General features: G+C 57.3%; 1 protein-coding gene across 6 annotated transcripts in view; it reads right to left on the reverse strand.

The window, feature by feature from the left end:
• LOC140903513 (glycerol-3-phosphate acyltransferase 2, mitochondrial-like) overlaps nt 1-16005 on the reverse strand; it is a 175081-nt gene that overhangs the window by 9228 nt on the left and 149848 nt on the right. For 5 of the 6 annotated variants that reach the window (XM_073324882.1, XM_073324877.1, XM_073324879.1 and 2 more), the window contains 8 exons: nt 13623-13760; nt 9823-9922; nt 8006-8142; nt 7596-7695; nt 5898-6107; nt 4862-4972; nt 3201-3286; nt 2281-2399 (listed from right to left, as the gene is read on the reverse strand). In XM_073324882.1, the coding sequence (XP_073180983.1) occupies nt 2281-2399; nt 3201-3286; nt 4862-4972; nt 5898-6107; nt 7596-7695; nt 8006-8142; nt 9823-9922; nt 13623-13760 (1001 nt within the window). The remainder of the gene's footprint in view (nt 1-2280; nt 2400-3200; nt 3287-4861; nt 4973-5897; nt 6108-7595; nt 7696-8005; nt 8143-9822; nt 9923-13622; nt 13761-16005) is intronic. The other variant, XM_073324880.1, reaches the window with a different exon arrangement.

Genomic DNA, 16005 nt, shown 5'->3' on the forward strand with positions numbered 1-16005 from the left:
TCCCACCATCACAAGAGGGATGAGCCGTGCGTTTGATCTCTGAAAGCTGCCCAGGCCAGAGCAGGGAATAGGGCAGAGGAAGTTCTCAGAGTGACCCAAGAAATCTACAGCTCGTGCAGCCGGATCAAGGAGTCCTGAGTCCCTGCCTGTCCAGTTGATTTGATGCCTAGTCCTTGCCGAGCATTTTCCATCGGTCGCTCTCGAGGAGGTGCAGTGACTTGCCCATGGTCACCCAGCGGCAGGGCGGGGAATAGAGCCCAGGCCAGTCAGCCAAGGAGACCTTGGGGTTCAGATAGGGCCCAAACCAGAGCCCTCCTTCCTCAGCCCAAACTCCCACAGGCTCCCAGGAAGTGACAGCACTAGGCAACCGGCAGGCAGCAGCTGGCCTCTGCTGAGCCGTGGGTCTGCAACCCGAAACGTCCGGTGGCACCACTGTGGGGTTGTCTTTCAAGGCTCCCTGCCCACAAAGGGGTGCTGATTTGGTGCCAGCGGGGTTTGCTGGATCCGCCAGGCTGCACCCTCTCCCGCCCCCCATCTCTCTTTCAGCGCCTGCGGAGACGCCCGGGAAACAGACGCGTCAGCAGCTGGAGCCCCACAGTGTTGCACCCCCCGATGGATGCTGAACAGGAGGGTCTGGCCAGAGCCTTTTTTAAATGGAGTTGGACGCTAGCCTGATGAGACAAGGCCAATCACCCGGGGAAACGCTCTGAGAAGGCCCCTCTGCTTCCCATTCAGGGTCAGCCGATTTCCCACCCCCAGCAAGGAAGCTGCCTGTCCAACCAGGGCAGCTAACCCTGCCACAGAGCGCTCCCATAGCCCGTCACGCCTCTCCTCCTCCCACAGGGAAGGGATCTGCTTTCGGACCCAGCTGCTGGAGAACCTCTCGTCACGGAGCCTAGATGAGGAAGGAAATGATGGAGCCCAAGTCTGGGGATAGGAAAGATGCAGGAGATGCAGATTGTAAGGGATCGCCTGGCTCTGAAATGCTCCGGGCACCTGCCCGCTGGACGCAGGGCAGGCAAGGATCCGACGTTCTCAGCGCTCCAGCCCTGGGCGCACTGGGACGTTCCTGCTAATGTGCTTCCATGTGTTATTTACATTGCTGTAGCCCCGAGAGGCCCCAGTCTGGGATCAGAGCCCCGCTATGCCATGTGCTGTACAGACATCATGCAAGGAAGGACTCCGCCCCAAGGAGCTCACGCAACCTGGGCCAGAGCCGTGGCTGCATTCGCAGGGAGGCCGCTGCGCTCGTCCATTAAGGACACTAGTGGGATCCCCCCGGCTGGGCAGCTCCTCTTGAAGTCTGTGACTCAGATCCGTGCGGTTCCCCTCTCTGAACAGCCGCGTCGGGTACAACCCCCCACCCCTACCCCCTGGCAATGGCGACAGCAGCAAACCAAGGCCTCGCAACAGCAGAACGATGGAGAAAGGGGAGGAGCTGGGAACCTGGCTCTGCCTCTCTCCTAGTTCCATTAACGGCTGCCCTGGAGGCATCTGTGGGCCAGATTTGGACCTCAATCTGGTGTAAATCCAGAGTGACTCTGGATTAACCGCAGTGTAACTGAGAGGAGGTCTGGCCCTGCGTGGAGCTTACAAATCCCACCTGTCCTGCCGGGAGGTTCCACTGAACCCCACCGAGTTCCTGGCCACACCAAGACAGGCCCCCTCCAGCAGGGGCAATGCAGACTGAAGGCTCCAGGACCGTCTCTCCAGGTATCTGGGGCTCCCTCAGAGGCCTTGGTCCCATCCAGCGTGGCTGGAGCATAGGGGTCCTGCTCACTGCTGAGGCCTAAATGGGGAGTATGGAGTGAAGTATCCTCTAAGGGTGTCTCCTTGGACCCTCCCATTCCTCCCCCAGCAAGTTATGGGGCCAGGTACACAGACCTCCTGCTGCTGAGGGCAAGGCCAGCCCCGCCTGTGCCCATGGCCAGTCTCCAAACGAGCCCCCTTCCTCCACTCACCCTGCTTCGCTGAGACAGACCCCCGACGCTCAGACCAGCGGAGGCAGGACACGCAGACACAGTGGAGACAACCAGCGCAGACCGACCCAACGTGTGGGTTTAGAGAGTCCTGCTCCATCCTCTTTTCTGCCAGAGAACCGTGCTGAGCAGACCCACCGGCTCCCAGCTCCCGCAGGGACACATTCAGTTATTCAGTTCAACAGCTTGGTGGAAAGAGGCAGGGAATGGGGGAAGGGGGGGTGGGAAGGGGGCTCCCCGCTCCCACGCCTCCTCCCCCAAATCCGGCCACCCGGGAGATCAGCGCAGAGTTAGCACCTACCGCTTAGGGAGTGCAGGCCAAGTCTGCCCACTAGCACTCGCTCCTCTGCCTTCAGCTCCGCGGCAGCGCCGAGGCCTGGGTACCACTCCTCCCACTTCTCCCAGTCCAGCAGGTCGGGGCTGCGGAAATGGGACGACACAGGTGAGACCTATGGCTGACATAGGAGAGACGCAAACGCCCAGGGCCGGTGGAAGCCCTAGAGGCTCAATTCTTCCAGCTACAGGACACACTGAGCACGAGCCGTGGCAAAGCACGCTTCCCCCAGGTGCGTTCACCATGCCTCAGGCCAGAGCTAGGAAGAGAACTGCCAGTCTGGACCAAGGCCTGGCTCCCGCCCCTGGCAATGGCCAGTCTTCAGAGGCAGGGACCCTAAACCTGAGCATGCACAGCCCCTGAGGTCTGAGGTTTAGTCTCTCGGATCCACCTCTCGGGAGCAGCCCATCCAGCCCCTGGCTTCTCTGCTGAAGGGCGGGTGGGTTTTGCCAGGACCGGCCTGAAACCCAGCAAACCCATTTCACAGCCAGCTGGAGCGAGGCCAGCAACGCGGCGGTGAAAGGCTCTCTGTTCTATCACGAGCCGCCCGGGCCACGCGTGCCCCTCCCGTGCTCTTTGGGCATCCAGGCTCAGGCTGAGCTCCTGCTAAAACCGACAGCAAGGGTCAGTCACCCCAGAGGACAAGGGACACCACTCAGCAGCAGAGCGGGTATCCAGGCCTAGCTCAGAGCACAGGGTCCCAGCGGGGCTTTGCTAGTGGGAGCTGGAGCAGTTCCGGCTAAACGGGCTGTGAATCTAGCTGGGGTTCGTGACACGCCCGATGCACCCAGAGGGTCTTTCTGCAGCCCCTTCCTTGCAGTCTTCTCTGACCAATGGCCCCAGCTCCCCTTGCCCCCTGCCCCCCTTGGGATCTGGGTTGGGGCTACCTTTTGCCGAGGATGACGGGCAGAAGCAGCTCCTCCAGGGACTTCTGCGAGCAGCTCCGTCTGAAGAGACTGTTTGCTGTGTACTCCTGGGATCAAGGAACACAGAGGGATAAATACCGGAGAGCGAGAGGAATGATTTAAGCTCAGTACCAATGTGGACACAAGAACAAATGGATATAAACTGGTCATTGGGAAGTTTAGACTTGAAATTAGACGAAGGTTTCTAACCATCAGAGGAGTGAAGTTTTGGAATAGCCTTCCGAGGGAAGCAGTGGGGACAAAATATCTATCTGGCTTTAAGATTAAACTCGATAAGTTTATGGAGGAGATGGTATGATGGGATAACATGATTTTGGTAATTAATTGATCTTTAAATATTCATGGTAAATAGGCCTAATGGCCTGCGATGGGATGTTAGATGGGGTGGGATCTGAGTTACTACAGAAAATTCTTTCCTGGGTATCTGGCTGGTGAATCTTGCCCATATACTCAGGGTTCAGCTGATCGCCATATTTGGGGTCGAGAAGGAATTTTCCTCCAGGGCAGATTCGAGGAGGCCCTGGAGGTTTTTCGCCTTCCTCTGTAGCACGGGGCACGGGTCACTTGCTGGAGGATTCTCTGCTCCTTGAAGTCTTTAAACCACGATTTGAGGACTTCAATAGCTCAGACATAGGTGAGAGGTTTTTCGTAGGAGTGGGTGGGTGAGAGTCTCTGGCCTGCGTTGTGCAGGTCGGACTAGATGATCACAATGGTCCCTTCTGATCTTAGTATCTATGAATCGCTACTGGCCTGGCTAGACACCAGGCAGCCAAAGGCTCCCAAGGCCTCTGCAGGCCGATCAGGAGCGGCGGTGCTAAGGGAGCCCCCATACTGCGCTCGCTAACCTGCGCCCTCCTCGCTCCCCTCCGTGGCCCACCCAAGGAGTCTGGGGGTATGTCTACACTGGAACTAGACACCCACGGCTGGCCCGTGCCAGCCGACTCAGGCTCAGGCTGTTTAACTGCAGTGCAGACAAACCAGCTCAGGCTCCGGCTGCAGGTTTGTCTCAGGTTTGCACTCAGTGGCTGAGCCCAGACGTCTATGCTGCAATTAAACAGCCCCGTGAGCCCAGGTCACTTGGCACGGGCCAGCTGCAGGTTAACTGCAGTGGAGACATACCCTGTGTGGCCCATTCGGCTAATTTCAAGCCTTGCCAGCGAGGCCACGAATTCCCCAGGCCTCCATCTGCCCAATCCCAAGCTACAAACGCAGTGGGGCCCCCACAAGGTCCCTGGATTCCATATATTCAGGCCAATCCCCAAACATAAAACGACCGGATTCCCCATGCCAATCATCCCAAGCCACTTAGGGCACGTCTACACAGCAGCTGGCCACCGACCAGCCCAGGCAGACAGACTTGCGCTCGCTCGGGTCATTGGAGCGCTGCAGGGCTCTCGCTGTTTAACTGCAGTGTCTGGGCTCGGACTAGCCTGCGTCTATTTCCTCAGGCTCACTCGAACCTGCAGCGGAGACATACCCCTAGTCCCCAAATTCCACCAAGATCATGACACGCAAGAATCTTGTGCCACTAGATTCCCCAAGATCTAGCCAGGAATTGCCAAATCCCTGGACCTGGACAGTCAGAAGCCCTAGGCCAAGAACCCCAGAAGGCTGCCCAATACCTGCAAGGAGAAAGGTTGTGCAAAGTCCACCCGGACACAGCCAAACTCCCGACCCAGGGCTCGGCGAACGGCCAGGAGACAGGACCAGAGGCCAAAAGGCTGAGCTGAGCCCTAGGAGAGCAGATGGGCAGAGTCTGTTAATCGGGCGCTGGTGGTGTTTATCGCCTCTATCAGTCAGAAGGCACATTAGCTCGGTAGAGGAACAGGCCTGCTCCATTGCAGAGCTGCAGGTGGTGATGCAGGAGGATCGGAGGGGACAGGCAGGTGAAGTTTTGCTTCTGCAGGGTGCTCAACCTAAACGCCCCCGCTCTGCAGGAGGGGAGCTGCCCTGCGCCCACACCCCTGCTCAGTTTGGGGGCTCCCGGGCGTGGATCTCAGGTGCTCTGCAGAACTGAAAGTCGTGGCTACCAGAGCCCTCGGCTTCCAGAGGTTTGGGACGTGCCCCCCTCCAGACCTTTGGGAAAGGCAGCTGGCCTGGTTCCCAGAGCCAGCAGCTGGTCAGCCAATACTGGAGGCAGGGAGCAGGCAGGAAAAAAAAAAAAAAAAGAAGAGAGAGAGAAGAGGGCTGGTGACCATGCCTGGAGAGATCCGCTGCCCTGGGTGCCCAGTGTCTGAGGAGAGGAGCTGGATTGTTGGGAATAGCCCAGCCAGACCAGAGAGGCAGTGGCCAAGGGGTGAGATCTGGGTCACAACAGAGACGCATGCCCAGGACTGTGGGTTTGGTACAGCTACAAGTGGGGTGCCCCGATCAGGAGGGCAGGAGAAAGTGGGTTTATTGGGGGGATCCCCTGCAAGGTGCAGAGCACGTACCCAAGTGAAGGGAAAGGGGGTGAGCGTAGGGCAGAACTGTCAGTGTCTATGCCAGACCCACCCCTCACTAGAGCCGGGAACACGACCCAAGAATCCTGGCTCCCGGCCCCCTGTTCTAACCACTAGACCCCACTCCCCTCCCTTGGCTAGGAACGGAACCCAGGAGTCCTGGCTCCCAGCTGCTCTGCTCTGGCCACCACTCCCCTTAACAGCTAGTAGTTCTTACTGAAAGCCCGCCATGGGACGCATTGGGGGCCACGTCGTAGGCAATGCCCACGGGCACCAGCATCACATCGGGGACAGCTCCAGCACGGACAGCGCCCAGCACCAGCGACAGCCACTCCCCGCCAGGGGCGGAGAGCCGGGACACGCCGGAGACGGGCTCCTCCAGGAAGATCACCAGATGCTGCCGGCTCTTCAGCAGCTCCTCGATGTACTGCAGGTGGGAAGGGACCTCATGGGATTGGAGACAGGGTACAGCCGAGCTCCCCTTCGCCCTAAGACTTGGGAGCAGACAATATCCCCCCCTCCGCCCCCTGCCAGGTGGCAGAGAAGTGGTGGTTACTCCCTAGAAATGTCTGCTCCAGTCGCCACCCCGGGTGGCCCCGTCGGGCTCACCCCTGCTGCCCACCCTCATTCCTTACATCTCCCCAAGCCAATCGCATCCCCACCCCACCCCATCTCCTGCCCCCCAAGTCTCAGCTTCCCCCAATCCCTCCCCTCTTCCCACAGGCCAAAGGCCCCATCCCCCTGGGAGGCAATCCCATGGCCCGACAGATCTCACAGCCAGGGAGCACTTCCCGAGATCCAGCCCCAATGTCCTCCCGCGACGTCTGCTCTCCACCCCACCAGGAACTACCACTCAGGCAGCCCCCGCCCACCCCATGGCTCTTAGCCGGAACCAGGCCCTAAATCTGCCCAGGCAAGATCCGGGATTGATGCCTGCAGAGTCCTGCGTGAGCGACCGAAGAATCTACGCAATCCCCTAAAGGTCGGGCCACGCTCCACAAAGGGGCCTGATGTGAAGCGTGATGGAAAGACTCACACGGAGCTCAGCGGGCATCGGATTGCCCCCCCCACATAAATCCTAGAGAATTTAGCAGGAAATAAACCAACCACGATCTAAAGACCCCGTTCCATGTGGGACCCAAGCGAGAACTTTAGATGTCCTTTTGCAAAAAGCCAGAGCAAGACCCTGGAATAGCCAATGTGAGCATGAGCTTGGCACATAGGCGGCCCAGGTTCAAATCCCCGTTCTGCCGGATTCAGATCGGGGGTTCGAACTTGGGTCTCCCCCATCCAGCTGAGTGCCCTAACCATTGGGCTGCTAGCTATTCTGGGGGGCTCGCTCTGGTTTTTCACAAAGGAGTGGGATTCCTGGACGAGCCCCCAACAACTGTCCTAAATAACAATACTGGGTTCACACACAACTCCCGCACCCTCCCCACTCATCAGGTGGGGAAACCGAGGCAGGGTCAGCGACTCGGCCCAGGTCCTGCAGTGAGTCAGTGGCAGAGGCAGAATTAAGCTAAGTGCCCAGGCGGTGCTTAACAAATGAACGAGAATCAAACCTGGGGAGGTCCTGGCTCCCAGACCTGTGCTCACTCTACAAGGAGGGTCAATCTAAGCAGGGCGAGGGTTGTTCTGATCCTAACCCTTACTCCGGAGCGACCTGCACCCCTCCCCTCCAACTGCTGGCATCTGCAAAGCTGGGGAGGGGACTGAGCCATACCCCGAGCTCCAACTGACGGGAATGGAAGCTGGGTGTCTAAGTCTCCTAGTCAGCTATGAAATCCTTAACCAAGTGCTTTAGGAGTCTCAAACTACTGGTTAAGGCTTTCACTATGCCGCCCCCCCCACCACGCAGGGCCAGAGTACAGTCCCACCCCTTGGCTCATGGCTCAGCCGCACGAACCCCACTTACGGAGGTGAGGATGGCCCTGGAGAGCGCGCCCCGTTCGCTGTCCGGCATGTGCTCCGCTCTGGGAGGCAAGAAAACCCCTCCCAGCCGGCTCAGCAGGGCCCTGCAGATAAAACAGGCACAGACACTGCAGAGAGGCCAGCGCCCCCGACCTCCCAACTGCCCAATCCTGCCTGGCCCGCCCCCGGAGACAGGACAGCCACCTCTCCCTCCCAGCCCCACCGCCCGTGGTCCCCCGGGGACCCGTTCCCGGGGGGAGAAGGGTTCCCAGGGAGAGGCCAGAAGAATGAAAGTAAAGGAAGACAAGCAGGAGAGGCGAGAAGCAGGTTGAGTGCAGGCTGGCCAGGTTGAATGCAGGCTGGGTGCTGGCCATGCAGAAGACAGATGCCTGTAACCCCAGTGCTAAGCCTTACCTGAGGCTTGGGGTATAGGCCTGGTATTCCCAGGTCACTCGGGACACCCCCAGGCCCTGAGAGAACAGTAGGAAGGGGAGCAGCAGCCCATCCAGCTGGGACTTGCGAGTCGAGAGGAAAACCAGCGGGACGTCGGGCTGGGAGGAAGGAGAAAACGAGAGGCGGTGTGCGGGGTACAGCCGAGGCCGCGTACCCGCACGGCGAGCCCGGGCTACCCACGCTCTTCGGGGAGCGTCCGCGCAGCACCGGCGTGTACACCCGGCCACGCTGGCAGTGCACTGACGGGACAGGCATTTCTGGGAGCATTTCCCAGGGTTCTCTTAGCCCCTGGCCGGCTGTGGCCACTCCAAGGCAGGGTTCACGGCGTGTGAGAACCCATGAGGCTTGTGCAGAAGCGCGGATACCCCGCCAACGCCCCCACCTGCAGCGGGACGCTCCTGGAAACGGGCCAGGGACCCAGCGGCGGTGGAAAAGCGGCATGTGCGGACAGGAGGGGGATTTGGGCTTATACCTGCAACAGAGCCTTCATCCACACTACAGACGTCTCCACAGGCCAAGTGATGCCGGCTGAGCGAAGCACACAAAGGGGGACCCACTGCAGGCAATATACTGCACACCCATACAGGATCCTGGCCACTACTCCCCAAACAGCCCCCTGGCAAGTCACCGGATGCCCAGGGCCCAATCCTAAACCCACAGGGATTTTTCCATCCACTTCAATGAGTGTTTGATCAGACCCTTAAATAGAAAACGGGGCCGTCGTGACCAGAGACGAGCCCCATGCTCTAGATGTCAGCTGGAAAGGCCCCAGGGTGGAGAGGCACAGCGGAGCCTGAAGCCCCAAGGAATCAGATGTGCGGCCCCGCGAGCTAACTGCGCACTCTGCCAATGGTTCTGTCCACCTGGAGACCAAGCCCCCGTCTGCAACCGCCACACCTGCTATTTCAGAGGTCCCCAAACTGTGGGGCGCACCCCCCTAGGGGGGTGTGGAGGAACATCCGGGAGATGCAGGGGTGCTCGGGCTAGCCCCCTCAAGCAGCGGGGAGGGAGTGTCACCCAGCCCCTCCCTGCCCCCAGCTCTGATCCGGTCCGGCCCCCCGCCACATCCCCGGCTCCCGGCCCCGCACCAGCCCCCAGCCTCGGCCGCGGCTCCATTCCCAGCCCAGGGCCGAGGCTGGGGGCAGAGTCAGAGAGCGCTTTCACCGCTGCACGTGTAGACATGGCCTAAGTCTGGCGGGGGCGCTCAGGGGCCAGGGCACCCAACTGCTGCCAGCTTGAGATCTAGGAAACGTGTTTCAAAAGGGCTGAGTGACTCAGGGACTTAAGTCCCGCTGACTCACTAGGATTTCGGCTCCTAAGGCAGTTAGGCCCTGCTGAAAATTTGACCCTAAGGGATTTGCCTCCAGGCCGAACAAGGATTAAAGGCAGAGCTGGGAATGGAACCCAGTTCTGCGCCTCGTGCTGAGCCCACTGCATGGTCACCACAAGCGCCAGCATGGCGGGGGCTGGCGTAGTGAGAGGTGCCAGGTACCCTGCCTAAGGAGGAAAGGGAAGGATGGTCTGGTGGCTAGGGTTCCAATCCCTGCTCTGCCACAGGCTCCAGTGTGACCCTGGTCAAATCTCTTAGCCGCTCCATGCCTCAGTTTCCCACCTGTACAATGGAGATATCAGCCCCGCCCTGCCCCCCAAGCATGAGGCTAGAGGCTTTACAGACGCTCAGACACTAGGGTGGCGGGGCCCACCCAAGTGCCTTAGGCAGATAACACAAGGAACAGGGCTCTTGGCAGAGCTGTCTCAGGCCCCCCACTGCTCCTTACCGTCTGGGCTGCCCTGCGCACCATCTCCAGCTGCCCTTTGTGGAGCAGCAAGTTGAGGAACATGCGGTTCAGGAGTCTGAGCAGAGCCCAGCTGCAGAGCCTGGGGGAGAGGGAAAGAAAGCCCGGAGATCGGTCTCTCTAGGGCCCACGGATATCCCCTCCGCCCCCCAGTCTCTGTGCCCTACACTAGGAGGGGTCGCATTACACCTTTATACCACGGTCAGTAACCACTGATTCTAGGGATTTCAATTTCCCGTCTCCCCGCAGAGCAGGCTGTATTCCCCACCGAGCCCCACACGTTCACTACCTCTAGGGCTGGGAATTCACTCGCTCCTCCCTGCCACTTGCCCACGGGGGCTGGGCTGAGAATCTCCCAACTCGTTTCGCAGAAGCCTCGCTCCTCCCTGCCCCCTCCAGGCCTGACCCAGAACATAAGCCGGTGCCAGGGCGACCGTTCAAATGCATGCTGCACGCGAGAGCAGCTGGGAAACTCATCCTAGTTCAACACCGCCCCACCCGGCACTCGGGGGCCCAGACAGACCCTGCTGAAATCAACGTGCTACAGCTGCACCCACTCATTCTCCACACGCCAGGGACCCCGTCGCGCCAGGTGCTGCATATACACATGAGAGAGAAGCACGGCCTTGCCAGCTCTCATGGTTTGATTGCAAGTATCGCACTAATTGTCATATTAGGAACCTAGGCATGGAAGGGACCTCCGAGGTCATCAGCAGTCCCGTGGTGTCGCAGGCCACCCGGCAGGTTATCCCGTTTAGCAGCGTATCAAGGTCCATTTTAGAACTAGTTCAGCTTGTTTCCCCCCACCACTACTCCTGTTGATGGTTAGGAAACCGTCCTCATTTCCAGCCTACATTTCCTCACAGCCAGTTTATCCCCATTCGCTCTTGGGCCAAACATGGTCCTTGGGCTTCGATACCTCTTCCGCCCCCCTGGAGATTCTTAAAGCCCCAGCTTCCAGAGTCATGGGAATGCATGAGAATCTCAGCTTCTTTGATTGAGCAAAAATTTCCAGCCCTTGTAGTAGAGGTAGAAAAGCATGAAAATAGGACCCCAGCACAGCCTAGTGGCTCAGAAGCCAAAAGGAGAGGCCTCCTCCCCTTGATATTGTTTTTAATGTTAGGTTTCAGAGTAGCAGCCGTGTTAGTCTGTATTCGCAAAAAGAAAAGGAGGACTTGTGGCGCATCTGAAGTGAGCTGTAGCTCATGAAAGCTTATGCTCAAATAAATTGGTTAGTTTTTAATGTTGTGATTTTTCTGGGGTTTGCAGCGCCGACACTGTATTACACTCTCCATCTTCCAGATGGGGAATGGAGGCAAGGAGAGGTTAAATGACTTACCTAAGCGACTCAGTGACAGGGGAGAGACTCAAAACGCAGACTTGCTGCGTCTCAGGCCAGGGCTACACGAGGAAATTAATTCAGCTTAACTACGTCACTCAGGGGTGTGAAAAATCCATCCTAAGAGCGAGATTTCATTCAAAGGCAGTGCGGTCTAGTGGTTACAGCACTAAACTGGGTCTCAGTCACCTAGGCCCAATTCTTCGCTCTGCCCCTGGCCTGTTGGGTGAGCTTGGGCAAGTCAGGTTCCCGCATCTGTGCCTCAGTTTCCCCATCTATACAACAGGGCTAATGGCACTCACCCACCTTTGTGAAGTGCTTTGAGATCTGCAGGTGAGAAGTGCTACATGAGCTAGGCATTATCATCACATTGCAATGTTCAACCCACGTCTTTAAGCTCCCATAAAGTAAATGAATAAACAGGAGCTCTGTTTGCAAAAAAAAAATTAACGCCTCTGCGTTATTAGGCCAAAAAAAAAAAAAACACAATAAAAATAAAATAACCCCAGCGTGCAAACCCAGAACCCACCTCCCCCATCCCCACCCCCGAGCTCCTGCGTGATGTTTACCAGAAATCTCTAAATGCTTTTATCCCTTGGGCAATTTCCCCACTTTAAATACTCAGACTGTTCGGAAAGGTTCTTTTATTACAGCTCAATCAGAGAAGCAATTAGGCCTCAATGGAAACTTTATCTGCCAATTTCTCAACAATCAAAAAAAAAAAAAAGTTCCCCTTTTCTTTTAGGTGAAGTCTTTGATGTTCACTTCCAGTGGGAAATGTTAGCACTCGTTAAACCAGGATGGGGCTACCCTGGCTCCGGACCAGAATAACGCATGGAGGTGCTGTATGGGCTTCCCCATGAAGCTCGGCCAATGCGCCACTCCATCCCGACCCGCCTGCAATTCTGCTAACGTCTCTCGGTTCCAACCCGCAGCCCACCCTGCTCCAGCCCTGAGCTGCTTCACGCACAGCACTGCTGGTACCCCTCAATCCTGACCTGCAATCCCCTGACCCCCCAGCCCCTGGCTCCTCTCCCCCGCAAGCTCTGCCGGTACCCCTCAATCCTGACCTGCAATCCCCTGACCCCCCAGCCCCTGGCTCCCCTCCCCCGCAAGCTCTGCCGGTACCCCTCAATCCTGACCTGCAATCCCCTGACCCCCCAGCCCCTGGCTCCTCTCCCCCGCAAGCTCTGCCGGTACCCCTCAATCCTGACCTGCAATCCCCTGACCCCCCAGCCCCTGGCTCCTCTCCCCCGCAAGCTCTGCCGGTACCCCTCAATCCTGACCTGCAATCCCCTGACCCCCCAGCCCCTGGCTCCCCTCCCCCGCAAGCTCTGCCGGTACCCCTCAATCCTGACCTGCAGCTAAGGTGGCCGTGGACACGTTCCCAGAACACTGGATGTGCCAGTACCCCCGGGAACAGCGTGACCCCAACCCCGCTGGCGTGACCCCACATGCACCATGCATTTGAGGTCATGCTGGAGGGGGAAGATTAGCACGCTCTTAAAAATGACGCCCCCTGTCGGTTACCTGTCAAAACCGCATCTGGTCTCCTCCCAGTCCTGCATAGGGGACGAACCCCTCAAGCAGGCGACTGTTCAATTTAATACAGGATAAGCAGTCTCCCCCACTAGCTCCCTGTGACACCAGCCCTGGGCTCCCTTCCCCATTAGCTCCCATCAGTACCCCTCAATCCCAACCTGCAGCCCTCCGGTACCCCAGCCCCAGGCTCTCCTCCCCCACTTGCTCCGCTGGGTACCCCTCAATGGCGACCTGCAGCCCCCTGCTACTCCAGTCCTGGACCTCTCCTGAGACGAACAAATCTCTGAACCACCACCCGATCCCAAACCCTCTTCACTGGGGACCCAAGCAAGATTCCACTTCCCAGCCCAGCCCAGCCCCCCAACTCCCATCTAAGTTTGAAACACAGGAAAAACATCCCCGACTCTGCAAGAAACTTAAAATACAAACACACACACACACAGGCTCCTAGCAGGGATCTGACTTGCCATCACCCCCACCGCCCACGTCTCTGCAAGGCACCTCCGCGAGCAAGCCACAGGGCAGGGGGGCACAGAATGCACTCACACACTCTCTTGGCTTTCTGCGGGGCCTGTTAATTTCGTAAGAAGGAAAGGTGCCAGACCCATTGCTCTAATCACCTACCTGCTGCTTTGCAGGCTTAGACCTCAGAGTGCTTTGCCATGGAAGGGCCGTGTCACTCTCTCTGTCCTGAAGACAGGGAAACCGAGGCACAAGAATCTTGCTTGCCCAAGGTTACACACAGCAAGTACATGGCAGAGCTGGGACTAGAACCTGGTCTCTAATACCAGCCCCCTCAGGCAATTCTGCTGCTGCTCCCCTGCCTTAAACCAGCACCGCATACACAGAGTTCCCTGTAGCCCTTGCCCGGCCCTCTCCGCAGGGCAGGTGGGGGACATACCTTAGTATGAAAAGGGAGAAAGGAGACTGAATCTGGCCCAGGATTTGCAGCACTTTGCTCCTCCATTGTGCCGGAGATTTGCTGACAGAGCCAGCCACTCTTGCCTGGGGGACCTTCAGAGCCATGACATCCTGCACCCTGGGGAGAAAGGGAGAGCAGATGAAAAACAAGAACACCAAGCAAAGCCGCAGGATTTAATAAGCTATTCAGAGCACCTAATGCATCCCAGCGACTATAGCCTAAGGACAGCCAGCCGCCAACACCGTATTAACTGTTATTGGGGGCGGCAAGGAGAGACCCCAACCGAGATCATGGACATGTTATGCTGCACGCCGGAGAGACACTGCGATCTCATGCAGCCTGAGACAGGCTGGGGTGGGAAGCCCAGGAAAACTCAGTGATCAGGAAAGCTGCAGCGTCTCTGGCGGGCAGAGCAAAGGGCACAGACAAGATCTGGGTTCTAGTCCAGGCAGGGACAGATTCAGGGGGGCACTGGATTGCTGTCAGATGAGAAATCTGAGGCCAGGTGAATATGCTCGCCAAGAGCCGGGCTGCCAACTCCAAAGTCCTGGCCAAATTCCAGCTGCAGTCACTTATATTCTGCCGCCCCAAATGTCCCCCGAGGTTTCAGCTCCCCGCCTGTCCTAAACGGTGCTAGATGCCGCCTTTCCCCAGACAACAGACTGCAGTTTGCTGCTGTCCAAAGGGCAGGTAAAGCCCAGGGGTGTCGTCCCATAGGCTCTGCGTCGGGCCAGAAGAGCGACCAGACCAGACAGGGCCACAGAGCGCAGTGCATATGTCACAGGATTCGGGATCAGCCTGGCTGAATCAATGCGTGCAGCCAATTGTCGCTCCGCTCGTGGTGGCTCGTTTCCTTCCTGACCCATCTGCGAAAGGAGCATCCATCCGTAAAGGCCTGATCCAAAGCCCCTAGCAGTCAGTGGGGACCGCGTTGAGTCCAGCGGGCTTGGGCCCAATGCCGTTTCTTAAGCGGCCAGATTGGAGCAGACGGTGGCAGGGATTTAACCACAGCCTGCCTGTAACTGACAGCTGCCCAAGAGTTTTGCTGCTATGAAACACCTGGAATTGTTTTCTTCCTTCACAGCTGTTTCCATCTGGAGCTCCCCATCTCTGTCCGGCACCCTGTGAGGGGGAGGGATACAGCTACTGGCCGAGGAGGTAGCACCCCCAGCAGCACAATCCCTCTGAAAGGCACTCACACCCCAAGGTGCGACAATGGTCACACCACGGCCCCATCAGGCCGACCACTAATGTCTCCGTTTCCTTGTACTCCCTTGACCGTTTGTCTCCACCTGTTGCCTCTTGTCTTATACTTAGATTGTCAGCAATTTGGGGCAGGGACCATCTTCCTGTTCTGTGTTTGTACAGCTCCTAACACAGTGGGGCCCACTAGGCGCTGCTGTGCTATCATCACGGATAGATTCTATTATAGAGGACACTGAATAATTCAATTTATCACGCGCCTCGGTGGTCTACAGGACCACTCCCCTATCTGTGAGCTCGGGGCTGAAAATGAAAGCATCACAACCATGCCTTTCCCAGAGCACTGCTCCCACCCGCTCAACTTCTGCACTGCACCGTGGCTTTCGTAATCTAAACTCTCAGCCTGACACCAAAGACAAATTCGCAGCTCGTAATTTATCAGAGTAAGTGCGGGGGGTAGGGGTGCCAGAGAGGTGCTAAATAAATGCAGATGAGAGTAGGACATCAGTATAGACAGAGGGCCCTTTGCGAAAATATTCCTTAGAGATATCACAATCTTTCTTGGCCCCTGCTACAGCGCGTGTCGACAGAGGTTCACAAAACCCATTACAAACAGTGGGCCAGGAATTCAGCAGACGCAAAACAGCACAGATCCACTAATGTTATGCCAGGAGAGACTCTGGCCCATTAATTCTCTCTTGTACATGTGGGAAGAGAATCATAGAATCATAGATTCATAGAATCATAGAGAGGCACAGAGCAAGGGCTTGTCTACACAGGAAAATTTACCAGCATTACTTTGATAAAGGACTCTTCAACCTAACAGGCAGAGATAACAAGAACTAGGGGTCGGGAGGTGAAACTACACAAGCTCAGACTGGAAAGGAGGCGTACGATTTTAACAGCGAGGGTTATTAACGACTGGAACAACTTATCAAGTGTTGTGGTAGATTCTCCGTCACTGGCGATTTTCATCTGAATACCTATTTTTCTAAAAGATACGCTCTCGTTGAAACAGGAATTAATTCAGAAAAGTTCTCTGGCCTGTGCTAAACAGGAGATCAAATGAGATGATCACAACGGTCCCTTCTGGCTTCATAAGCTATGTTGGTATAGTTACACCAGTATAACTCCCTGTGATTGGACACGCCTGTTCAAA

Source organism: Lepidochelys kempii, chromosome 26 (genome assembly GCF_965140265.1).
Source record: "Lepidochelys kempii isolate rLepKem1 chromosome 26, rLepKem1.hap2, whole genome shotgun sequence".
NCBI classification, from domain to species: domain Eukaryota; kingdom Metazoa; phylum Chordata; order Testudines; family Cheloniidae; genus Lepidochelys; species Lepidochelys kempii.